Source organism: Camellia sinensis, chromosome 4 (genome assembly GCF_055761805.1).
Source record: "Camellia sinensis isolate YWXY chromosome 4, ASM5576180v1, whole genome shotgun sequence".
Classification (NCBI taxonomy): domain Eukaryota; kingdom Viridiplantae; phylum Streptophyta; class Magnoliopsida; order Ericales; family Theaceae; genus Camellia; species Camellia sinensis.
This window is the reverse complement of record NC_138964.1, coordinates 145,226,320-145,253,861: the sequence shown is the minus strand read 5'-3', so window position 1 is coordinate 145,253,861 and position 27,542 is coordinate 145,226,320. Positions and strand designations below refer to the sequence as shown.

The window sequence follows — 27,542 nt, the reverse complement described above, 5'->3', positions numbered from 1 at the left end:
TACTAATCCCCTCACTATCAATCCCCTCACTATCAATCCCCTCATTAATAATCCCCTAACTATTAATCCCCTCACTATCAATCCCCTCTACTCTATTCTGAACACATGCTTTCTAATATCCGATCAACTTGATTTTTTACAGGTATGATATACTGAACAAATCTTAAAATATGAACGGTTCGAATTATCAAAATTAGACATAAAAGTGGGACCAATGACCCTGCAAGTAAGAAATGCAAGGAGGAGATCTTGATTTGGAGAAAACGATCATCCCTGGATGAGATTCATTACACAAGATATAATAAACAACCACTAATAAACAAAGGGGAAATATCAAATCAGTATAATTTTAGAAAAATAATTATAAATCAATGAGAAACTATATAAATATTAATAATTAAAATTATGAACGTTTTTACGAATATATTTTTTTTTTTTTGAAAAGCTCACTGGGGTGCAATTTCTCATAAACAAATAGTTGTTCTATGTGTACATATGAAATGAGACTCACATGTTTAACAAAAGCCACGTCATACGATCAAGTTTTGATGGTTTCTGTAATCGAATTTTTTTTGAATTATAATTTTCCTCAATTGAAACATATTATGGGTGGAACTTTGAAAAGAAATCCCCCCACTTATCAGGGTCCATTTTATTATAAGCTCAGTGCCTTCAAGCTCCTCTGTGTCAGAACACAAAACCAAGACACTAGAATCTGAATTAGGACACACAGAGAGGGATGTATTCTGTCATTTTCCCTTTATTGTGTCTTGGTTTGGGTATGTCGGTTACAAAAAAAAAAAAAAAAAAAAAAAAAAAAAAAAAAAATATTTAAATTATAATTATTTTATTTTTTTCTTATAAAAATCAAAAAAATCTCAACTCAAACGAAACTATTTTAGTTCCAAAATAAAATAACTAAAATGTCAGAACTCCCGTTCCAAATGAAACCATCTCCAGTGTTTTTTTTATCTGTCCTAGTAAACCAATGAAATATTTATCATTCTTTTTTAACTCTTCCTCTGTTTTCTATATCCTCTGTTTCCTCAAGACAAAAATTAAGAATAAACCATGTTGTTGTTGTGTTGTTGATCATCATCATAGTACAAGACAACAATTCAAGACCAATGCATAATACAAACACAAACAATAGTCAAAATCACAAAAAACAACAACCATACAAAGACATTCCTCAACCATGGCTGCTGCTTCTTCTTCTGCAACAACAAGATCTCACAAAAAAACACTTCCAATCATTCTCATTTTTGTTGCTTTCCACTTTGTTTTCTCTTCATTTACCCCTTTAGTACTCTCCCTCCCCATTGAGTCAGCTTCCAGCGATTTCTCTCCCGCCAATCAGACTTTCCGGCCACCCAAAACTTTGATTGAGTTGAAGAGAATAAGAGCCTATCTGAAAAAGATCAACAAGCCAGGGGTCAAGACATTTCAGGCATTTTCTTTCTCTTTCTTGGCATTTTCTTGGTAAACCCTTGTATTTTCTTGTTAGGTTTTTGGTTTTCTGATCTGGGTTTTTATTATTTTCAGAGTCCTGATGGTGATGTGATAGATTGTGTATTATCTCATCTTCAACCAGCCTTTGATCATCCTCTGCTAAAAGGACAGAAACCACTGGTATACCATTTTCTGTCTGTTTCTACAGAAAATATTCAAGAAAACAGATTCTGATTTCTGACTAGACTGTTATTTATTTATTTATTTTTTGGGTATTGAAGGAACCACCAGAGAGGCCAAAAGGGCATGACTCCATAGATGAAGTGATAGAGAGCTTTCAGCTATGGAGAAATTCTAGTGAATCATGCCCAGAAGGAACCATTCCAATCCGAAGGACTAGAGAAAGTGACGTTCTTCGAGCTAGTTCAATCCAAAGATTTGGAAAGAAATTGCGAAGAATCGTAAGACGTGACACGACGAGCAGCGATCATGAGGTTAGTTTATGGAAATTGGTATTGATTTCATTTTTCGTGTTTTTAAAAACAAAAACAATGAAAAGTTCGGAAATATCTGTTCTTTTTCATTTTTGTGACAATTCAAAAAAATAAAAAATAAATAGTGAAAACACTTTTTCCTTATCAATTTCCATTTTTTCTAAGTTTCCAAGAATAGGAAACAAAAACCGAAAGCAATACCAAATGGGTAAATTTTTTATAGGAAAAATCACTTTCCCTTTGTAGTTTCATGAAAGAAATTTTTCTCTTATTATTTTGGCCTATTTTGAAAAGATGGTTATAATCAATTTTTTTGATAAAAAGTTACTTATAAACAGCTTATAAGCAATTTTTTTTGTGAGAGAGGAAGTGAGTTATAATCTGAGAAGTGAATTATAACCCACTTTTCAAAATAGGCCATCCAAGTGTATGGAAACAAAATTGCAAGTTGTTATGGTTTTTCATTATTTGTGTTTTTAAAAGCAAAAAGAAAAAAAAAAATCATTTTTGTGCGTAAACAATTTATGAAAATTCAACAACAATTTAACAGTGTTTTGTTTACATTGGAAACAGAGCTGCAGAGAATACCCAAATTTTAACAGAGAACAACTGCCTACCTTGTTTGGTTACTTGGATATCATTTTCATTTTTTGTGTTTTCAAAAATAAAAATAAAAATAATCAAGATTTTGGAAATGCCAAAATGGTTATTGAAAATTGAAACAACAATTTAAAAGTGTTTTCTAAAATTGGTTGTTTTCGTAAAACTTTTTCAAAAACAGTTTGCAAACAAATTTTTTATTAATTTTCGTTTTCTGTTTTCAAGAACAAAAAATAAAAAATTACCAAATGTGAAATTTTCTTTGAAGAAAACACTTTCCCATTGTAGTTTCTTGAAAAAAAATTCCTACTATTTTCTATGTATCCATTTAAATGAAACTAAAAGCAATCCCCATCTCTGGCAAAGACAAAACTTGTCCTATCAATTCCCTTCTTTTTCTCCTCTGTGTAACTCTATATATGAGGCTATTTCCACCAAAAAGGAAAATTTTATTTTCCTTCATTTTCTTCACAACCAAACAGTGCATTATGAGCAAGAAATGCTACATGAAAACACAAAGGACAAACTATAAATTTATAATGACCCTGTATTCTATAAATTTATGCTAACCTCAAACCTTAACGACTCAAAAACCATGAATTAAAACAATGCCGTTTGTTCTAATTTAAGAAAAAACAAGTTCGATCAGCATAACTTTTTTTGTTCATTTGAATTGGATGTTTTAACGATCATAATATTTTGAATGACAGCACGCATTGCTTTTGTCAATGAACACAAAGCAATTTGCTCTAATTTCTTTAAAATAAATGTTTTTTTAAAAAAAGTTGTGTATAACTTTTTTGTTAGCAATTTTTTGAATCACATACCGCAATTGCTTTTGCCGATGAAAACAAAGCTATTTGCTCTAATTCGAGAAATAAAGACATGTTTTGCATAACTTTTCTGTTGATTTTGTTTGGATGTTTTAATGATTATAAAGTTTCGAATCATAGCACGCGGTTGCTTTTGTCAATGGAGAACAATATTATGGAGCAAAAAGTAGCATGAATGTGTGGGCACCCCGTGTAACGGATCAATACGAATTCAGTCTGTCACAATTATGGATAATCTCTGGCACTTTTGGCAATGATCTTAACACCATTGAAGCTGGTTGGCAGGTAAATTTGCTATTGTCTAGTGTTAATCACCTCTTTTGTTTAAAGCTATAAAATTTCTTCACCCAAAACTTGTTTTCGATCATTGATTTCGATTAATCTTACAAGAATTATCCCAACACTTTCTTAATAAATACGTAAACTAGGATGAAGATTTTTGGTTTTTCTTTGAAACCCAAATGAGATTTGTTTGTTAGGTTTTTATTTTATTTATTTATTTTTATATGATAATATTGATTCCTGACAAGGCATTCTTTATACAGTTTATAATACATTTCATTTTCATTGTGGTTCCCACAATTTTTTTTCACTGAATGGATATTTAAAAAAAAATTCTATTTTTCAACACTTGTTTCTATTTTTTGGAAAAAAAAAAACAACAGTACAAAAACAGATTCAGCCAAACAAGATTATAGCTTGGGCTCTCTTCTTCTTCTTATTTTTTTCAGTTTATTTTTATCTTTAATAAACTTTTTTAAAAAATTACGTCAAATTTATTTACTTTTTAGGTCTATCCATCTAAGCTAAACAACCTTGAAAATGAAAATATATTTTAAAAAGTTTACTAAAAATGAAAATAAATCAAATTTTGTCAAAAATGTCTATAAGCATTGACCTTTTTTTTAAAAAAAAAAAAAAAAAAAAAATTGTTTTTAGGATTGTCTAGTCTAAACAAACCTAAACAAATATTTTTTTGACAAACTTTAAAAAAACATACACTAAAAACAAAAATAAGCCTATGAGATATCTTAATTTATAAGTTGCAACCAAAAAAACCTGTCATTTTGGGTAGTAATTTTTTTAGTGATTTTTTAGCTAAAATAAGAAATTGAAATATGTAGAAATGACTTTTTAAATTTTTAGTGAAAAACATACAAAAGGTAGAGAGAATTAGAAGGAATCTTTGATTATCATTTTTTTGGGTATGATTTTTTAGTTATTTTATTTTATTTTTTGACTTTTTTAATAATTTTTTTTTAACTACTTTGACTTCGTTCAGGAAATGAGTTGGATTTCTAACTTTTTGCCTATTTTAACTGGACCTAAAAAGTCTCGTTTGGATTGAATTTTTTGGTTTTTTTGACTTTTATGAAAGAAAAAATAAAATAATTATGATTTGAATGTGACATTTTGTTTTATTGACTTTTCAATATATTTGTATTTTTATAACTATTTTAACTTAGTAACCCCAAAAACCAACATGCCAAACAAGGACTTAATTTATTGCCAAATGACCAAGTGTTCATTCTCTGTTCAGGTTAGCCCAGAATTGTATGGAGACAACTACCCTAGGTTCTTCACTTATTGGACAGTAAGTGTTTTGTAAAATGCTTTCATTTTACCATAGTGATTATGTATGAAATCAAATTAAAAACATTTTTGAAAAACAAGTTCTAACCAATATTATTTTATTATTTTTATAGACTGATGCATACCAAGCTACTGGATGCTACAACTTGCTTTGCTCAGGTTTTGTGCAAACCAACAACAGGATTGCCATTGGAGCTGCTATCTCTCCTAGGTCATCCTACACTGGCAGACAATTTGATATTGGCATGATGGTTTGGAAGGTAAATTAACCATGTTTTGGTTTCATTTTCAAAATTTATTTTTTTTAAATATAAAAAATTAATTTGATGAAAACATTAAAAAATTATGTGGTGTAAACTCAAATTTGATATGATGCAGGTCAAATCCAAAATGAATCTGATTTAGACAACTTATTTTTTATTAACTTTTCACAAATTATTTTTTTTTCTAGTTCTATAACATTTTTGGATAGAAAAGACTTACGCTGTGTTTGGTTGAGGGATTTGAGGAGATATTTGGAAAGAGAAATGAAAAAGGTAGGTGAAATGTAAAAAAAATATACCTACATTTCACATAGTTTCATACATCTTTTCCCTTTCCTATTCAAATCCTTCCCTAAATCCCTCAACCAAACACAACATTAAAGATATTCACTTAGGTGTGAGTCTCACGACACTGGATCCACTCTCCCAAATTCTTGTCTCTCTATCCATGATCGTGTTTCAAGATTCTCCCAACATTTGAGAGAAAATTTCTTTTTTCTTTTTGAGTTATTGTCAATTAGGTAAGTTTTTGCACCAAAGCAAAGTAGTTTATGCAGTTATTCGATAACATTCATTTGCACGTATTATAAAGCTTTTCACTAAAGCATATATGCTTTACTTGGCTAATTTTGTTCCCAAGTATTACTACTATATGATTTATTAAAGTGCATTATGTTGATATATCTTGGTGGTTCCACACTTGGTTGAAAATGAATTGACCAAAATGCCCTCATTGACATTTTTTTTTCTCTTCCCCTTTTACTTTCCCCTGTTTTTCAATATTAAATTGTAAAGATTCTCCACTTTCTTAATTAAATACAAAATATGTGTTTTTTTTTTAGTTTGACTTGAATGGACTTTTAGGGGAAACTTTCAATTACACACTATTATTATTACATTACACTCACGTACCACACTTTATTATAATGCATAAAGTGAAAGTGAGAATCATGAAAAATTAATGGGATGTAGAGAGCACCTCCTTCTCTATTACTTTCCTCATTTTCAAATGAGCACCAACCAAACATCCCTACTATTATTAAATCAATCTGAATTTTATATAAATGATCTACGCACAACAACTTCTATATGAAAACAATTCAAATTACAAAACCGGGAACCATGACAAATTTCACGGTCCCAATAGTACCTAACTGAATTTTTCTCTAGCAGATAAAAGCTAGATCCCTAACTTTAAAAGTATAACTAAATAAATAAACAAATTCTACTGATATATTTTGGGTATTTTTGAGTCAACAAAGAATACTAAAGTGCAAATATTTATTAACTCTTTTTTCTTTTCTTTTTTTTGGGCATTTAGGATCCAAAGCATGGACATTGGTGGCTTGAATTCGGGTCGGGTCTCCTAGTTGGGTACTGGCCATCATTCTTGTTCACCCATTTGAGAACCCATGCAACTATGATTCAATTTGGAGGTGAAATAGTGAACACAAGAGCATTAGGATATCACACATCCACTCAAATGGGCAGTGGCCATTTCGCCAATGAAGGGTTTGGAAAAGCATCTTATTTTCGAAATTTACAGGTTGTCGATTGGGATAACAACCTCCTCCCTCTCACCAACCTCCATCTCCTTGCTGATCACCCAAACTGTTACAATATCAGAGCAGGTAGAAACAATGTTTGGGGAAATTACTTCTACTATGGAGGTCCCGGAAGGAATGGAAGGTGTCCTTGAGAAAATTGGAACAAGGTACAAAATAACATTTTTCAAAGCAAGATTGAACAACTCAATATCCGGTTCATTTGATTTGTTTACATTTTCACCCTAGGGTAAATTGTTTTTAGATTTTTTTTTTGTCCCTAACAAAATATGCTAATTTTTTCTTGTCATTTCTAACAGGGAACTTTATCACTTACCCCACCTCAAGGAAATGAGACTCACCACATATGTAAATTGGGGAAATATATATAAATTTTATATGTAGATACCCTGCTCGGGCAGTGTTTTTTTAATTTTATTTATTTTTATTTTGTTGTTTTCTTTGTTTTTCATTGTTTTGATTGTAAAATGGGAGTAAAAACTGAGCTAGGGTTTGCATACTACTCAAATGACCAAAGCACCCCAATCCAAATGTTACTTCACAATAATTCATATCTGTATTACAAATATTGACTAAAGGTGTGGAAATGACTGCCAAGTCATCACAAATTATGTAATCTCAAAAGTACAAAAAATATACCCTAATTTGCTCTTTCATTCTTAATGGATAATGATAACCAAAGTAAATGCAGCAACTAAGCTTAACATGACTTGATGCATGCATGCATATCAAGAGAATCCTACTCTTCATACCTGAGAGTTGCACGTTTTGACCTTTCTTGTGGAATCATAATCTGTGTGCATGCACTGCACAGAAAAAGGTAACGAACCATTTCAAAGTTTCGTGAAATGACAAGGTCCCCTTAGAAAGCTGGAATCCCACAGTTGGAGGAGTTGAGCTTCCAAGATTATCCAATTCATAAGTCAATCTGTTCCATTCGTTTGTAGAGTTATTTACTCAATCGCAAACATTTCTGGAACCTCTAACAGAGGGACAAATAGTCAATTTTGAAAGAACTTATTGTCTCTTTCAAATATGAATCTATCTGATTAAGAAGGGAAGAGCTTGCATCAGTATCTGAGTTTCAATTGAAACATGGATTTGATTCATCCAAGGGCACTTTCCCCACTAGTAATATAACTGAACTTTGTAAAAGCGTAGTCTATCAAAATCACTAGGTCTTCAGGAGTACAAACATGAGAAGCAGAAGATTCAATAAGATCTATGTCCATCAAATCATCCGATAAAGCTTCTGTTATATCATTAAGTTTGCAAGACTCAGGTAGAATCCGATATGTTCTTCCTAAAACTGCACATAGTTCACGGAATGTGGAATCCTCTATGTTTTCCTTGAAATCAGTTGAGATAGCAGAGTTTCCAGAAAGATCTATAGATTTCATCTTTAATGCAATATTCCGAGCAGATTTGAGGTTGACAACTATATGACATGCTCTTTGTGATGAACTTCGGATGGAATTTTCATATTCCCTTACGAGAAGGTAAAGCAGGACTAAGTTAGCAAATGAGAACTGCGCTATGAAGATGAAGAAGTCGTGGAAATTCATGCCTATTAAAACAAATTTGTGATGCATAAAAATTAGAAGAAGATTAAAACAAAGGAACTGATATTAGATCAATGTTTAACTATAATAACTTAAGCAACCACCGGTACAACAAGTTTAGAAAAATATAACTTAATGCAATTCTTCACAGCTTTTTCAGAAGGTTAGACGTGCCAATCATGCTTATATAGCCTGAGTGTTGATTCTTTGCATTCATTACAATCACTCAACCAAAACATATCACAATTGGACTTTTATATCATGATGGTGAAAAAATGTACTAACAAAACAAACAATTTAATCAAACATAGTAGATCTTCAAAGTGATGTGGTTTAGAATATACCTGTGTTAGCAGCAAGATTGCGCTGGCAAAGTCCCTCAAAATCATCACATATGTCTTTGATGTCTTCAATGTACTCCTTAGCCTCATTATAGTCTCTGAAAAGCAAATCCCACTGAAAGAGTATGGAGCAAACAGAAACAATTCAGTTTTATAAGAATATTGCCCCCTGGCTCTATGTATAGGACTCAGATCATTTCCACTAACTAAATTACTTGGCTCCACTTACCACCCAACAGAGGTTATAGGCATTGAACCAGTTGTGATTAATTGATATCGTATCTTCCTGAAAGCATTATCAATGTATTTACAATGTCAACAGAACTGTAATGATATATCAAGAATACAACTTTCAAACAATTATGTTTGCTTAGGTACTTTGATTATTTCCTTTTTCTTTTTTTTTTTTTTTTTTTTCTTTTTCTTTTTTACATACAGTGTGGGAGCCGAATAATAGCGGAGTCAGATGAGCCGAATAGACACTTGGAGGCCTAGGAGATAGACATTATTCGGCCCTATCCTGCATGATCCGGAGGCCGAATATAATAAATAGGCTGAATAGTCATTGGATTATGGAGCTGAGTGATAACTGCTTCATCATGGGAGAAGCCGAATAACTAAGAGGATAATGGGTGAAAAGTGGACCGGGCCGCGAGGCCCAGGAAGCGAGTATAAATAGAGGAACAACAATCAAAGAAAGGTATGCGAGAAAAAAGCAAGCTTAACTTAAAATATAAGCAACCAAGAGAGTATACACTGACTTATCCGTCGGAGTGCTAATTCCGGCACCCCCGACCGGAGTGTTCATTCCTTTTCAGGTGACTAGCTGTGGATCTCGAGCGTCCTATTGGATCCAAACTGTATTTCCAAACCACTCCCCCACATACAACTAGTTCACAAGGAAATTTTTATACAAAAATCTTACTAGAATTTTTTCAAAAATAAAAAACACAATTCAAATGTAAGGGAAATAATGGGGGTTGGAGAAAATACCATATTATGAACTTGATGGTACCATCCACTAGGAACAAAGATTATTTCATTTTGTTCTTGAGTGCACTCCAACCAGATGGCCTTGACAAACGACATACACAAATAAACACACGTGAATATTTGCAGGAACAGTATGCAAAGAGAATTGCAGAAAAATAAATTGATGAACTAGACTGGCAAATTACCTTCTCAAAACCAGGGAACTTTGTTTCACTAACATCCTTAAAGATGTCATATATAGAACATTTCATATTCCTAAATGAATTAAGAACTGTAAGCTATACAATGACAAGGCCAAAAGATAACCAACAGTCAATCTACTATTTTCATTTTTATTTGTGTTATTGCATATGCATCAATTTGATCATTATGCTGAAAACTATAAGTTAGACTTGAGACCAGTTATCTCAGCGCAGTGCATGCCCACCATTCTGAACATCTTAAATAAATCAACAACATATTCTTTTCGACTGTCCAAGTCAAATTCCTAGATCAGGAGCCTACAATCCTGACAGATCTATTTCAGATCATATTATATAATATATAGGAATGGCCTAACAGAAAGTTTGCTATAATGAAGCAAATTCTTAGTAATAAAACCATGGTACTTCGAGGATTTTACGTAGTAATACTATACAGGGATATATCAAGATCAATAGAACACCAAGTCGAACCCAAAAAAAACTCATAACAGAAAAAAAATGATGCAGAGTAAGCAGTCTTATAATTTGCAATCACACTAGAGTATATAAGATTGTTGCTGAAATATTAGTTCTTTTTGTTTGGGTGCCGCTCTAAGTGAAGCCATGGCAGTGATTTTATCCAATTTGTTCTTGTGATTTACAAGTGGCCAATCAAACAGGCTAAATACAATCACAACATTTGTTACTTAGTTACTATAAACTGCTCCACTTATGAGCTACTGTATCAATTTCTGATTTTCCATATACAGTTGGTGCTATTTGTATTCCATTATCCACCCCTTGTGCCCCACCTATATTTGAAATATGTTTCATAATAGGTCAAGTGCAAGCAGGGCCCATAGGGTGCTCATGATCCCACCTTTTTGATAACCATAGGCTGTTTCTGTTGTATTCTATTAGTCCCCTATTGTTTATTTATTTCTTTCAATCAACCTGATAAGGTTTATACTGGAATAATCTAATGCAACAATAATATAAATATACAAATACCATCCATAATTACTAAATAATTTTTTAAAAAATTAGGCATTTTAGTTCACAATTGAGAGCTAAGTTGTAGTCCATGCTTTTCATAGAAATCAATATATATGAATCCAGTTTGGAGTGAATTGAAAAAGAAAATAATGGAAAGAAGAATTGAAAGGGAAAACAATGAAAAGGTAGAATATTTACTGTTGCATTTCATTCTCTTGCTGGATTGTGTGTCTGAATCCCATGGCAATACATAGTAATATGTTTTCAAGCATCAAACAAACATCAAATTATCAATTACAGAAATAAAACGTATAAATACCTGTCAAACACAAGGTGACATTGACAAGGAGACAGAAAATGCCATTGCTTCTTGCCACACACATTTGCTGACCAACTATAGGACCTGAAAACATCAGCATGTAGAGGAGTCCATGTACCTGCACGCAGGACCAATGATTTGCTGCTCACAATATGTGGACTAAAGAATCATTTAATCAAGGGCCACACTAAATCAATCTTGGATAAGAGAAAAACAGAAACAATAATATCCATATCTAACAATAAAGGTTTATCAAATCTATGCTCAAACCTTTTGCTCCCATGTAAACAAAACGATAGTCAGAGCAACTTATTTCATTTTTCTCTTGGTAAGTATCAGGATCCTTATGCATACGATACTTATCAAGATATAAATTCAACCAGTCATCCTGGAAAAAGGGTGGAGTTGTGTATGCTAAATACTCCGGATACTCCTGAAAATTAGATTAAGGAGGATGTAAGGATCAGCCAAAAAAACTGATAAAGCAATATTTTAGCACCTAAGAAGTATGGACACAGACACAGACACAGACACGTGTATGGACACGGAATGCGACACAATGATTTTCAAAAAATTCAGAAACAAATACGCAAAAAAAAAAAAACATTTTTAATATATTTTTAGGTGCTATATATATGATATTAATTTAGGGCTCAGAGATTCATCGATGTATATGTGGTGTATTTTTTTTTTCTTTTTTATTTCCATATATTATACTTTGTCGCCAAATCAGCTTTCTAAAATTAGTATATAAAAAAAAAAAAAAAACACAAAGTGTCATGAGGTGAGTCCAAACATAGGACATGTGTGTCCATGAAGTGTCCTCAACATGTCCCGTAAAAAATTAATAATTAAATAAATTGAAACACCATGATAACTATTTGATTTCAAGCTCTGCCTAATATTTGGCATCTATGAAGTATGGGTACTTCAAAAATAATGCCATACTCGTACTGCGTACTTATCGGGTACTGGTACTCATACTGATAAGGCTACATGCGTACCGGATACTCGAAATACGTACTGGATACTTTTTATACGTTTTTTGGCAGTTGGGTACTCCATGTGTACTTCATGGGTACATCGGGAGTACATCAAATTATGTGACATTGGTGGAGATATATTTAATTTATTAGAGAGTTCTTATTTACTTGAAATTGTAAATCTTTTACTTCATGTGCCAGAGATGAAAGATGTATTATTCAATGACGAAATTGATGGAAGTGAAAACTGAAATTTTAAGTTTTTAAATTTTGCTTAGATTACTTTTGCAATGAAACTTTATTTTGTAAATTTTCCTATTTAATGATATTAAAATAGCTTATAGACTTTGCTTTGGTATTAGTATTGTTGAATTATGATTTCTCTTTTGATTTTGTAATTTCTCCTTTTAGTTTTGGTATTGAGCTTTGATTTGTAGATTGAATCTCAAACTATAAATTATAAAAAATAAAAAAATTATTGACGTATCCCAGCCATACCCTTATCCTATTTTTTTTAGGTCTTACTGTATCGGTGTACCCGTATTGTATCCGTACGAGTATCCATACCCGTACTTCATAGCTTGGCATATGCCACTGAAACTTGACACCAAACTCCATTTAATGGGTTAATGACAATTTTACCTACTATCAACAAAATGTGTTACCATCAAATGTGCCTGGAGTCTATACAAGTCCATATAAAAAGAAAAAGAAAAAAGATTCATGTGTCAAATAAACAGCTTCATTTTCTCTGTTATTATTTCATTACTTATTTTATTAACCTGGTCTACCTTTTAAATTAATCATACAATTGAAACTGTAAATAAATTATGGTTCCTGAAGGCCCATGTATCAGCCACCTATGATCACATAGTCCTTCTAAACTTGTTCCATGTACCATGAGAACTATTTGCAGTTCATCTACCTATTTAGATTGATTAAATGTTCACTCCAACTGAAATTTGTAACAATATCAAATAGCATGTTGGCTGTAATACAGGTATTTAAAACAAAGAAAATGAAAAGTAGTTCCAAACAACAACAAAAATAAAAGATAACTTGGGATTCTCATACACACCTTTACAAAATGCCAGTCCTTCAAATATAATGGGGACTTGGCATCAAACTCATGGGTTGATGCATTATCGAACTCCTTAGAAGAAAACTCAAGCCAATAGTCTATGAACTCAGAAACTGACATTTCTACTCTCTTCTGATCTGTAAACTCTCTAGTACCACAGTCTGCAACCTGTAAGAGACAATTATCACATGAAGTTTTCAAGTGAAAAGCTACAGGATGCACTGCCAAATGTCATCGCAAAAAAGAAGAAGAAGAAGAAGAAGAAGAAACCGACATAAAAAATAAAAAATAAAAGCTCAACGTCTCAAGTTATTTGGTTCATTGAGATTATTTGAAAAAACTAAAACTATACAACCACACCAAGTCTTTATATATATGTAAGAAGTCCAACACATGATTTAAAACCTAACACCCAAGTGTCATGCATATTGTTTTCCAATTCACCAAATTGGATGCGAGAATCAACCATTAGATGTGCAATATAGCCTGATATTCATGTTAGGTGATCCATAATTCCTGCCATTATACTGTTATTTCCCTGTCCTCAAATTTTTTCTAGCTTAGTTTTCTGAAATTAATGTTATAGTCATATAGTCATATAGAGAAGTGAAGAATGCACCTTGTTTCCATCAGCTCACATTAGAATGTTTCAGACACAAACACACTTTCATGCACACACAAAAATGCCATTGGTAGCACAGACAGACATTGAGTACATCAATGTCTCTTCTTCGATGATGGAAGAACAAATTCAGTTCATTCAACTTCCTCTTAGTTTGTGTTTGTGCAAATGAGAAACACTTCCTCGAAATTTTAACAACTTAAAAACCGTTGTCCATAAACCTTAATGGGTATATTAAGATCATTAATGTGGAAAATTCATAGTAATATTTCAAATAGCTATCAATCTAGACCTCAAATTCAATTTTCTCCAGAAAATCATTCACATAAGTATCTGTACACATAAGTACATGCATATTATACCTGAGTGTATATAAGGGATAGCAAACAAGAAGTTCCATTGAACAAACACACAAACAAGCCAAAATTTCAAGTGGGTATAAGCTTATTAGGGCCTGTTTGATTGGGCAGGCGAATCATAGGATAGGACTGGATTATTAACTCATGTGACTCACATTCCATTGTTTCGTTGCAATTTTTATCATTGGGATTAGATTCACATGGACATTCTATTTAACAAAATTGGTAATTTTTTTAATTCTACAACTAATAATACAAAACAAGCATATAATTGCGATTATATTTCCATGTCCATTGCAAAATAAACACGAACAAGAGAAAATTATTTATCTCGATAATATAACTAATCTTACACTAATTTCATGAATTATTAATCCCCACACTATTAATCCTATGGCCTTAAGGTAAAACCCATATATATATATATCGATATGTATATATTGAATTTGGGCAAGAATCACATACCTGAACTGTGGAATTACTAAAATGGGTAGAGAAGAAACTGAGATTAGGCTGTCCATCGTCGAGGACCCAATCCTTACATGCCCTCCAACCATCCATGAGTCCAGTGAGAACAACTGGTTGGTTCTTCACGAGGTATCGCTCTACGAATTGACTGTAACTCAGCTCTTTTCCATTCACCTTCTCTATGTGTCCTCCAATTTTCAGACCCATTTTCTGGGTTTCAGGTTCTGTTGTGTTCTTGTTTGGGGGTAGAGAAAATAAAATAAAATGCCGCATTTTCATTCTTCTCGGGTCGGGTTTCACAACTTGCCCGGCTGTCCCAGTTTTATGGGTTTCATTATTCCGGGTTTCAAATTGGCCTCGTTTGGAACTGATAGTTTTAGTTTAAAAGTTAAAATATTATTAAGAAAATTAGAAAATTTGTAATTTATATTAAAAAGACATTCTAAATATATAAGTTATTTATTTTATATTTTAATTAAAAAGTTAAAAAATTAATAAAATAGTCTATTCTTAAATAAGGTCTTAATTTATTCAATTTTTTTTTTTTTATGTGTGTATGAGTGTTGTGTGGTAGAAATTAAATTTATATATTTTAACGTTTGTATATAGAATAAATTTAAAAATTCCAAATGATAATTCTATATTGTTTTTGGGTAATTAGGTCTAGCCCATAATGTTTGTGGACCGAAGGCCCGAACTTCCATACTTCAATTTATTGGTTTAAAAAAAAAAGACTTTTCAAATAAATAAATTGCCCTCACCCCTCTCCTGAGGTTTAAAAGGTGCTAAGCATACAAAAGGCTCCAAAAACATAATAAATGTGAGATAACAAAATATTTGCACATGGAGTTGTAAACCTGTTCGCATATATGTGTCACGTTTGTACATTATATATTTGGAACTTTCTGTACTCTTAAATTTTTCCTTAAAAGCTTGTTTGTTTGATCGTGTGAATGGTGGGATTGGAGAGTTCAGATTCCCTTCTTGACTTCTCTCCTTAACTTCCTACGTGCAACGACTCTGATGCCCCAATCCAAATCCAACGGTCCAGATCTTGAAGAGAGAATAAAAAAAAAAAAAACAAATTGGAACTAAAATTTTCCTGTCCAAAGCTATACAGGTTATATACATTTTGTTTTGGAACTCACTCTCACTTAGCCTCACACTTATCCCTTCTTCCCCACTCAACCCACCCTTCACTCAAGGTGGATTGAATCTGTCTGCTTCGCAAACCAGAGCTCTCACACTCTTCTCCTCCACCTCACCGAACCTGTCTCACCGGCGACCTTCTCAACGGCAACCCACTCCCCAAACCTAACCCATTGCTTTGCCCTCATTCTCTCTGCCCTCACTTCGCGAACCAGAGTTCCCTTGTGAGCAAACCAGTCTCTGTAGCTTCAAACACCCAAAGTTTGAGTCCGACGTCAATCATCCATAAGTTAGTCTTCATTGTCTCTGTAATTGATTATTTCAGCTTCATGTTTAAGGATGGAATTATTTTGTTTTGTTTTGATTTTCAGCAACATATTTGGTTAATGATGGATTATTTAAGTTTTTGATTTTAGCTTAAAAATCTGCTACTATGTGTTTAAGCTTTTCTCACAATGATTAAGGATTGAATTTTTTTTTTATATTTTCAGCAGCAGATTTGGTGAAGTATGGATTATTTAAGTTTTTGATTTCAGCTTAAAAATCTGGTACTGTGTGTTTAAGCTTTTCTTACAATGATTAAGGATGGAATTGTTTTGTTTTGTTTTTTGATTTTCAACAGCAAATTTGGTGCTGTGTGTTTTTAAGGATGGATTATTTTTAGTTTTTGATTTGTGCATCACAATCTCTTGCTGTATGTTTAAACTTCTCTTATATGATTAAGGATGGAATTGTTTTGTTTTGTTTTTGTTTTTATTTTTGTTTTTATTTTTTTCTGTAGCAAATATAACTTATATGACTTATCTGTAGTTAATATTTGAGTTATATGGCTTTTCAGTTTCATTTTGATATGAATATGGAACTTGAGAATGATTGTGCTTGGAAGCCAAAATAAGAAATGACATTTGATTCAGAATAAGAAGCGTATAATTTTTATAATGTATATGAAGGAAGAATGGGGTTTAGCATAAGCAGGGATTATTCTAGGAAGAACAAGTTCACTAACCAACTTATTACTAGACTTTTGGTTTACAACAAGGAGGGATTTCGGAAGATTGACAAGCGCAACCCATTGACAAAAAACCCTAGAGTTAAAACTAGGACTAGTTGTGAGGCTCGACTTTATGTTAAATTAGATGAGGGTACGGGGAAATTTCTTGTGACTGATTTCAAAGAAAAACACAACCATAAACTTGTATCAGTCGAGTGTGCCCACATGTTGCCGTCACAAAGAAAGATATAAACTACCCAAGCAATTGAGTTAGATTTGGCCGCATAATCAGGTCTTCGTTTAGGCCAGACTTTTGAACTCATGGGTAGGGAAGTCGGTGGGAGACAATGTCTTGGGTTTACCAAATTAGACCAAAAAAATTATTTGAGAACCAAAAGACAACAAAGTTTAGCATATAGGGAAGTATGCAATGTGTTGTAATATTTTAAAGAAAAATCTTTGCAGAATCCTTCTTTTTTTTTTTTTTTTTTTACTTTCTAGTTAGATAATGAGGAGCTAAAAACTAATATGTTTTGGGCCGACACACAAATGATCATGGATTATGCCTAATTTGGTGATGTAGTTACATTTGATATGACTTACAAGTTGAACAAAGAACATAGATCCTTTGCATCTTTTGTGGGATTCAACCATCATAAGGAAATAGTTATATTTGGTGTAGCTTTGTTGTATGATGAGACCGCCGAATCTTTTATATGGTTGTTTGAAACTTTTTTAGAGACTATGTCAAGAAAGGCATCGAAAACTTTGTTCATCGATCAAGATGCTGCAATGGCTAAAGCCATACCCATTGTTATGCCTGGAACGAGTCACCGATTGTGTACTTGGCATTTGATGCAAAATGCATTAAAATATGTTAATTGTCTCTTCCAAGATAAGAGGGTAAAGGGTGTACTAAATAAATTCACGTTTCACATTGAAAATGAAAATGAATGAAAGTTAGAGTGGGCTGAAATGCTTGATAAATATGATGCTCATGACAACCATTGGTTGAAATTGACTTTTGCGGTGAAAGAAAAATGGGGCTGGCCATATGTTAGATCGACATGGGCTGCGGGAATGAGTACCACACAACTTAGTGAATCTTTTAATGCTCTTTTGAAGGATTACATTCGTTCTGATTTTAATTTAAATGAATTCTTCATGCATTTTGAAATGGTACTTTATGAGAAGCGATATAAAGAGTTATAAGTAGGATATGCTTTGTGCCAAAGGTGAAAGCGACAATAATAATGTTAATTCAAATGGGTAATGTGTACACAAAAAAGGTTTTGAGGAGTTCCAAATTGAGTACTTTTGTTCCGTTGAATCGGACATAGAAGCAATTGAATATGACGAGTATAACAAACCCGACCCGTGATTAGCTTAACACATATGATTAAGAATGCCTAAACAGTAATTAAGCAGATATTTTGAATTAATTGCATATGTGTTGCATTATTTGTGTTTCTATCTATCTATCATAGAAAGATCTACTTGTGATTATGTTTCGTTCCGCGAATTGAAGGCCTTATCGGCATCCGATCACGAAATTGACTTGGTTTCTATGTTAGTTAGAATTTATAAAATTTTATGGTAAGTTTAATTCAAATTCGATTTGGAGCGATTAAATTAGAATAATTAATGTCTATTTGATTAGTTTTAATCAAGTCTCATTAACCAAGCCTATATAAGGCACAATGACCTCTAAAACACACTTTACACACTCTCATTCCTTCACCTTGAGGCAACAAACGTAGAGAGAGAGGGAGAGAAGAGAAGATTGAGTTCAATTAGGAGATTTGCTAAAGACTTGGAGGGTTTGACTTAGAAACTTAATCAATTAGCCATCTAGAGTTCAATTACGCATTTAAGGTAAGAATTCAACCCTTCAGCTTGAGCTGAAGTTATTTAATGCATGAATTTAAGGGATTCAAGATGAGGATAACATGAATTAAGCTAGAACGTTTAAATGAAGAGCAAGTCATGCATGCAAGCATAATTCTCATTATTTTGAAGTTGGATTCAAAGAATTACCTCTTGCATGTCCTTATTTTGGCCTTGTTTAATGAATTCAACATGTTTTTGACCTAAACATCTCATTTGCTCATGATTTGGAAACTTGGAGCGCAAATCATTTCATGCATGTCATGTTCATGTTATGTTTTCACATTTCAAGCTTGAGTTTGCACAATTGACATGCTTATGGGCCTTGATTTCATGAAATGGTCTTTAATTCTCTATGTTTTACAAGTTTAGACATGTTTTCTCAAGTTTTGGGGCCCAAAGGTTGCATTTTAAAGCTTTGAATTCCAGTTTGGAACTTGGGAGTACAATTTGAAAATTTCAGACTTATTGTAGCTCGACTTTTCGTGCTCCTTTCAGATACGATATGTCATGACCCGAACCTGCCCCTATGGGTTAAGGACATAACCGGCCAGTAATACTGAGATTACCTACGGCCTCAAACCTTAACAGACATAACTCATCAGAGTAAAGGGGCCAAACAGAAGCAAAAATTTAAAACTTTGTCCATGGAGCCGTGCTTATATGCACTCAAAACAACCCATGCACATATACGTTAATAACCTACAACAAGTACAGTATCACAAAATCCTTTACAGACAGGATCATCCAAACTGAGTCAACCCATATCAAAACTATGTACAGATGTACACAAAGTCCTTGCCAACAAGACAAAATATAAATACATAACAAAATGGCAAAGATGGGTCTCGTACGTGAGACACAAGGCTGACTCTCCAAAACTCATGTTGTTCCTGGCAGACTTCATTGGGGCTGGGCTTGGACTTCCCTCGGCTCACCTACAAACACATGAATGAGCGTGAGTGATAGCCCAATGAATAATATCGAATACATAAGTTACATAAGCAATATGAAGAACAACATGCTCCGAACGGCCTTGGGCCCAATGCATATTTCTGCTTAACATATATACACTTATACAAAATTCAGATCAAATGACTGTAGTTCCAAACATACTGGCCTTTGGCCCAATCAGATTTCCATTCATGTCAAAACGGCCTTCGGCCCATTCATTTATGTCAGAACGGCCTTCGGCCCATTCATTTTTGTTAAAACGGCCTTTGGCCCATTCATTTACGTCAAAACGGCCTTCGGCCTATACATTTGTGTCAAAACGACCTTAGGTCCATTCACTTATGTCAAAACGGCCTTCGGCCCACTCATTCATGTCAAAACGGCCTTCGGTCTATTCATTTCTATCAAAACGACCTTCGGTCCATTCATTTCTATCAAAACGACCTTCGGTCCATTCATTTCTATCATGTCAAACTTTTATCCACAATCCCAATTAGCAACTCATAAAGCTTATAAGGGAAATAAACAATTGGACATTGACAAGCTTTCAAATATCGATATTACTCACAGTGATCGGCTTGTGGATTTGCCCTAGAGCTTGACCCTACACATTTCATGAACATAAAAGGGGTCACTAGCAGTTCAATCCGTTCTTTGATTCACATATTCCTCTTTAGGCTTTATTCTTATTTCATTAACTCATTTACAATGCTTAACATATGCCTAAGAGTGCTCACAAGTGAAAGAGAATGGAAAATGAAACACAGAATGAGCATACAAAATTTCAGAGAACAGGGTCTCCGCTCGAGCGTCAACTTCCACGCTCGAGCGGACCCTTAAGGCCTGCAAAAGTACTGGTTGCATGAAAAATACGCTCGAGCGTGGAATAGAGAGCTCGAGCGGAAGGCCTGTCTACAAAAACTCCCCGCTCGAGCGTGAGATAGCCCGCTCGAGCAGACATCCAACTCTGCAAAAAATGCTGGGAGCACGATTTTCCCGCTCGAGCGGCTCTTCCCCCGCTCGAGCGGACATAAAAAATCTGGGTTTTCCAGATTGAGTTCTTGAGCTCCAATTCGAATTTCAACCAACAAAACATGCATGTTATGGCTCAAATCTCAAATATAGTTATGCTAACATGCCATAAACACCAAAACACATTACAATGGAGCCCAATTCACAATTAATTCACATGCATGCCCCAATCTCCCATCAACTCATTCTAATACAAACAAAATCATACATTCAAAGCTCATATCTTAATTATTCAAACATGCATGCTAATCTTGATTTCATTTCCATCCCAAACAATGCAAATGGTGTTCATTCTCATGGAATACAACAAAAGCATGCTTGCATGTAAGATTTAGCACCTTTATTTCCATGTTCAACTCAATACATGCTAGATTATGCATTTCCACCACAATTATATACATGCATGCCTTCATTGACCTTTAATTGAACACAAGCAACTCAATTCCCTTACATTCAAACTAATTCATGCTCTTGACCATCTATTAAACTTGAATTCACAAGATGATGACTATAAATGCATGAATCACTCACCAAGGAGCTTTAATCTTCCTAATTTAGCAATACTTGAGCTTAATCTCCAAAAGGTCCAAGTCTTGAACCACAAATACAATATTCTCTCCTCTCTCTCTCTAATAGCCGGCTCTTTCTCCCTTTCTCAAGTTTTGATCAGCCAAAATGAGGTCATAGGAGAGAATGGGATGTGTAGTGCTCAAATACAACAACCCCACTAGCCACAATTGAAAATATTAACAATTTGAGCACAATGCCATTAAATAAATCAATTTAATCTGACCCAAATCAATTTTCAATTAAATTCCACCGTAAGCTCTAAAAATTACGCTAATCACAATGGTGTAATCAATTTCGGGTTCTTTGGCCGATAAGGCCCTCAATTTAATTTCCAAAACAGATTATTCAAACAGGTATTCCTACGGTGAACAGATAGAATTCCAAAATCACATATATTCACATAATGGCACACAAAATCATATCAAAACATATAATCACATGCGTATTAGGGACCAATTAACATAATACAGAACAGGGGTATCACACGATAACCTTACAATTCGGACTCCCGTGGTTCTGAATCTGATCTCACAAGTGCAATGTGAAATAGATAAACACAAAAGAGTCCAAATCCGACAAATCTTTTGAAAAATTGATTTTGAATTAAAATGCCAAAAATAGACTGCCTTGCCAGATTACAGAGTTGCCACTTAAATATTTTTGAAAAATTTAAGAAACCCGAGACTCGTGCCAAAGGCCACTTATCCGTCATCACCAAGATTGTCTCAGCTCGGGAACTTAGGTACGAGAAGGGAAGGTCATGAATTGAGCACCCCACTCGCCCGATCAAAGATCGACCTTTACTAAGCATGATGTAATTCTTATTTACATTATATGCTCTTGTTTCGATTGTTAGGCTATTGTTACTATGTGTTGCACACAAATATAAACTAATTTGTAAAAATTGGAACACTTCGATTCATGTTTGTTTTGAAAAGTGTTTGAATATGTACCACTTGAAAAAGTGATCTCATATATACGTTACTCAAATTATTCCAATTCAAGCAATTAGCCTTCATCCACAGGCATTCAAACGATTTAGGACTTAAGCAATTAGGCTCATGGTAATTATGTTTGACATGCCAACAATCACACTCATGCAATATGTTAAAGCACAAAAATGCTTACCTCGTACTCCAAGGTTAGCCAAAAGAAACAAAAGAGTTAGAAAATATGCATGCTCCTAACTAATGCAACATGACTAATGCAACACATGCAATAGTGTAACTAATAGGCTTGGCTACTAATTATGACATGTGAATCAATTTGATAGCATGCGTTTTAAACATGTATTCAACGAAGTGATAAATGGTAATACTTGTTAGAATGATGAATCGAGCCTTGATGCATGCAAGACAAATGGATGCAAATTATGGAATATGCTAAAAGAAACATGATGTTCTAAACTACTTATTATAAGCAAGTAAATAAAAGGGAGAAACACATGGGGTTGGAAGACATACACATTATTACATTTTTGGCACTCGCATAAGAGGGTCCGAATGAATGCCCTAGCTAATTGCTGCGAATTAACTAATTATTACAAACCAAATGAATAAATTAACTACACTAGCTAATTATTACAACACCACAAATTAACTAACTACTTTAGCTAATTAATTAAATACAATACAAAAATAACTAGCTATTCAAACTAAACTAACTAATTAGTTACAAATCCGCTACTTTAAGTACAACATACTACTATTACAACATTACAACATTATTTAAATGGATCTCAAGAATCGAGGGATGGTTTATGCATGGATGTGGATTTCCACCTGAAAACGCTTTCCATTTTGCTACCGGAATGCCTCTGTTGCACAGTTAAAAAATTGCACTATTTTTCCACCTCAGCCTCTGCTCTGTTCTGCTCTGCAAGAAAATGGACACTGCCTGGTTGGAAAAAGTGGCCGGCAGGCCAGAAATAGTGGCTGGCTGGCTAGAAATAGTGGCTTGTCGCCTAGTAAATGTGGCCTGCCGGCCACTAATGTTAGTTCTTTCCTGCTGCAATAGAGAACAAATAGAGCACAAACCAAAGTATTCTCAAGGGATGTTTGTCCACCCTACCTCTCCTTATCAGTAAATAGGTCAAATGAGGGGTATGCTTGATTCACAAGCCATCAATCGGCGCAATTTCATTGCGTGATGACTTATGAACCAATGGATACAATTTCAATAAATGGTAAGGAAAGACCCACAAGACCTCCTCCCTATCATGGATTGATCAAGGGAAGTGGTTGACCTTGGAAACTTGAACCATTTTATCACTAACAAGTATGAAATGACTCAAGTTTCCATGTGTTCAATTAACGTCTGATTGAGCACCAAATTACCTTATTATCTTGTTCCATTTTAGTCTAAGTTTTATTACTTCATTTTAATTACCTTCTATTCCTTAATTTATTTAGTTCGAAAATGAAGATTAAGTCCTCTAATGGAAAGAAGTGTCAAACAAAGGATAGTTTTAGGCATGAGAGAGATGTCATGCCGTTAGTAATGAACCTTTGAAGAGATTAAACCATTAAGCACCACGACCTCAATCTCAAGCTTAAACAATCCATCGGTTGAAACAACTCTCAAAGCGAATGAAAAACCAAGAAATGAGGGACGTTGCAGAGCTGCTTAGAGGTGAATACAAGTATGGAAAGTAAGAAACAAAGGCTATCAACTCAAATAGGTTGGTGGCTGAGGCCTAAACCACCAAGCTTATGAGGACCATTACACTACAAGCATGCAATACAAAGCATAAATGAGACAAACACATAAAAACAGTCCTAAGATAGTCCTAAAACAGTCCAAAAAAGTGCTAGAATGAGGACAAAAACAACTATAACAACAAGCTAAAATATTGAGGGATTAAAACTAGCACACAAGCACAAGGAGGGGAGGCTAACCACTCCACTTTTGGGACTTCAAAATATGATTTTTACCTCTGAAAAACCTCTGAAAATCAATGGAAAAAAGCTCAAAAAAGTTAATGAGAAGGTGGGAAACACAAGGGCAAAGGCCTTCGAAGCAAGGTTCAAAGAAGGGTTGTCAACCTCTCTACCTTTGATGGCTTTAAACCACAAGTTTCATCCCAAAAAGACAGGTAATAAACAGCAAGAAAAGATAGAAAACAAATAGTGTAGAGATGGTACAAAAGCACTAGAATGCAAACCTCTTGAAGAGAAATGATCCTTTGAGTTACAAACAACTAATTTTACACCCTCAAGTGCCTCAAGAGGTAAAATGCAAGCTTAAATCACCTCAGTAAGGAACTCTTTAGGTTTGGTTTAGAGTGTTTAGGCAAAGGTTATGTAAGTTGCAAGAGAGAGAGAAAATTGTAGAGAGAGAGAGAGATTTTCCAAACTTTTGCTCTCCAAAATTTTCTAAATTCCAAAATTTTTCTAACCTCTCTAACCAAAGAGAGGGTCATCTATATAAAGAAATATATAAGAGACCCTAGAAAATATCCTTACAAATACAGCTGGAATGGTGCATGCATTTGTAGAGACAGTTGGCAGAAAATATCTGGTTTTTTGCACTAGTGGCCGGCATGCCACACTAGTGGGTTTGCAGGTCCCTGGATGCTCAGGCCTGAAAAACTACTGTTTTGGTCCAAAACAAGGCACAAGGTCTGTAGGTTTAACACTGAGGTTTCCTACTGAGGAAGTCAAGCATTTGACAAGTATACACATTCATCATTGAGTGATCAATTAGTGACGCCCAAGTCTTAAGGGTTGTCAAAAATGGGGTGTCTACACTTATGCTCTCCGCTCGAGTGACAGAACCTCTGCTGGAGCGACCACTCTTTGTTTTGCACTTCCACTCGAGCGACCAAAAGTTGGCTCGAGTGTAAAATGCATGCTCCAAGAAGTTTACCATTTTTGCAGACTGCTCGAGTGACAAGAGTTTCGCTCGAGCGAGGACCTTAGTCTCACGCTTAAGCGACCGTCGAGCGTGCATTGAGCAAAAAAAATCAAGCAATAGTACTTTTGCAGAGTTTACAGACCGCTCGAGCGATCAAAGTTGCGCTCTAGTGGCCACTCACATTTTTGAGCCTTCGCTTGAGCGAAGGCCCTGTTTTTAGCAAATTTTGTTAAGTGTTTCAAAGTGCATTTTGGCATCCTCAATGCATTATAGACATTCCTAGGCCATAGTTAAGACATAATAATGATGATAAAGGTTAGAAACACACTAAGATAAGAAAGAACGAAGTTAATGATTTAGGGTGTGTGATTCAATACGTATTCGTTCTATGTTTGTGTAGGTCACGCACCATAGACGGTCTGGTTTATCTACTTAATCTGTTCTGCAAGTGGAGTTCTCTGTGAGTAATAACTTTGTAAAGCTATATTTACGTTTAAGTAATTTCTTATATGATATGGTATGACAAGAAATGGTTTGTTTTTTGATATGTTATGTTCTAAATCAATGAATGATTGTCTAGATATTGAAAAGTATTCGTGGCATTCTTAGCACAAGGCCCTAGCTTGGGGGTAACGATACTGTGGTTTATGAGCACAAGGCCCTTGCCTGGGGATAATAATACCGTAGTCTCATGGCCTTCGCCCAGGGGTAATAATACCGTGGCTCAAGTATGTTACAAGTTCCCAGTACCAAAGGTTCTTTAATGGAACTGGCAAGCATGACCCTTTATGCTCTATGTTTGATCTGTCAGCGCTAATGGATGTATCATGTATGATTAAACTTGAATTATGATTTTTGTATATGATATGAAGAAGAAAATGAATCTGAATCTGTTTTTGATATGACATTCGTTTTTGAATCTGATATGGGACATCATTCATTTAAACCCTTTACTCTGTTATTATTCACTGGACTTTCGCTCACTATTTATATTATGTATGTAGGTAAGTAGGTGTGTGACCAGGCCTAAGTTGCTGTCTAGAGAGTTTTGGGTTAGCCAGATACCGTGCCTCCCGGGGAGGTTCCTTTTTGAAAGTCAAGTTTTGTGAACCATGTCAAGGATGTTTTGTTATTTTGTTTTTGTTATCTGTACACTGGTCTTGGTCCCTTCTGTTAACACCTGTGTGGTAATGCATGATCTATGTGAACATGATGTCATATGTATATATGTAAGACTTAAAATTTCTGTCTCATGTATGTCTGTACAACTCAATGGACGTTGTTATTTTGTATATTTGCTTCCGCAGCCCCTCTATTATTCTGATATTCAAGTTAGAGGCCTTTGGTAATCCCATGATTACTAGCCGGTTATGACGGTAAACCTATAGGGGCGGGTTTGGGTCGTGACAGCGAGGCTTATACCATATACACAGTTGTTGATGTTGCTGGGAAACATGCAAGGAAAGTGAAGATGAAGAGAGATGGCTCTTTAGGTTGTAATTGTAAAAAGTTTGAAAGGAAAGGAATTTTGTGTTGTCACTCTTTGAAGGTTATTAGAGACATATTGAAGATGAAAGAAGTTCCTTCACAATACATTCTAAAGAGGTGGACCAAACAAGCAAGAGCCGAAACTGTGAAGGACATTAAAGGGAATGACATTCAAGTAGATGTGAAATTCCAACAAGCGTTGCGGTATAAGACATTGATGACCGCATTTAGAGCAATAACATAAAGTTAGAATAGCGGATGTAGGTAGCAGCCCATACCATTCTTTTATAGAGTTGATTGGCAGTTTGATATTTCAAAAATTGGTAAAATGGTGTGTAATGTATAATAAATTTAATCGTATTTATGAATGTGTGTATAGGAATAATTAATGGTTGGCTGTTTGTAAGGATTCAAAATGTTGCTTGCTAAATTATTAGTTTAAAAAAGATTTGATTGCTTTTTAGTTTGTGGCTTTTAATGCAAATATATGTTTCAAGTAAATTGAAAGGGAGATAGAACTCTGAGATGTTTATATATACATCAAAAATAATTTACGCCCAAATGCACATCCAAAGAAGGTGTGCTGACATATAATTTGGATGTCTTTCAATGCTACCCTCTTTACATGAAGAAAATTGATTTTAAATGTACAGGTTGCTATGCTAACATGGAGATACTCTGTTTTTGGTAAATAGAACTCCACATGTTGGTTCCTTTCTTATTTTTCCTCCTCCAAGAGGCTACTACAATGTAATTTACTTGAATTCCAACATTGATATAAGTTACAAGTTCTATAATGATATAATCATCAAATCCATGACTACATTCATCAAAACTATCGAAAATGCTACAAACGCCAACAACACATCCGTTATGCTTCATAAAATCCATAATAACATTCGTCAAATTT

General features: G+C 34.1%; 2 protein-coding genes across 2 annotated transcripts; one reads left to right on the top strand and one right to left on the bottom strand.

The window, feature by feature from the left end:
* The first annotated feature begins 517 nt into the window (after positions 1 to 517).
* LOC114263404 (protein neprosin) lies at positions 518 to 7,456 on the top strand. The gene is made up of 8 exons (XM_082866425.1): positions 518 to 1,450; positions 1,546 to 1,632; positions 1,734 to 1,946; positions 3,500 to 3,664; positions 4,920 to 4,973; positions 5,086 to 5,232; positions 6,557 to 6,949; positions 7,100 to 7,456. Exons 1-7 carry the CDS (start codon positions 1,199 to 1,201, stop codon positions 6,932 to 6,934), a joined length of 1,296 nt encoding a protein of 431 aa, XP_082722551.1. The 5' UTR covers positions 518 to 1,198; the 3' UTR covers positions 6,935 to 6,949; positions 7,100 to 7,456.
* LOC114263403 (2-oxoglutarate (2OG) and Fe(II)-dependent oxygenase superfamily protein) lies at positions 7,309 to 15,003 on the bottom strand. Its single transcript, XM_082866424.1, has 9 exons — positions 14,704 to 15,003; positions 13,255 to 13,425; positions 11,464 to 11,626; positions 11,194 to 11,311; positions 9,882 to 9,951; positions 9,697 to 9,777; positions 8,933 to 8,989; positions 8,707 to 8,818; positions 7,309 to 8,367 (listed from the first exon to the last, which is right to left on the bottom strand). The coding sequence occupies exons 1-9, from the start codon at positions 14,983 to 14,985 to the stop codon at positions 7,907 to 7,909; spliced, it is 1,515 nt and encodes a 504-aa protein (XP_082722550.1). The 5' UTR covers positions 14,986 to 15,003; the 3' UTR covers positions 7,309 to 7,906.
* Between the last annotated feature and the right edge of the window lie 12,539 nt (positions 15,004 to 27,542).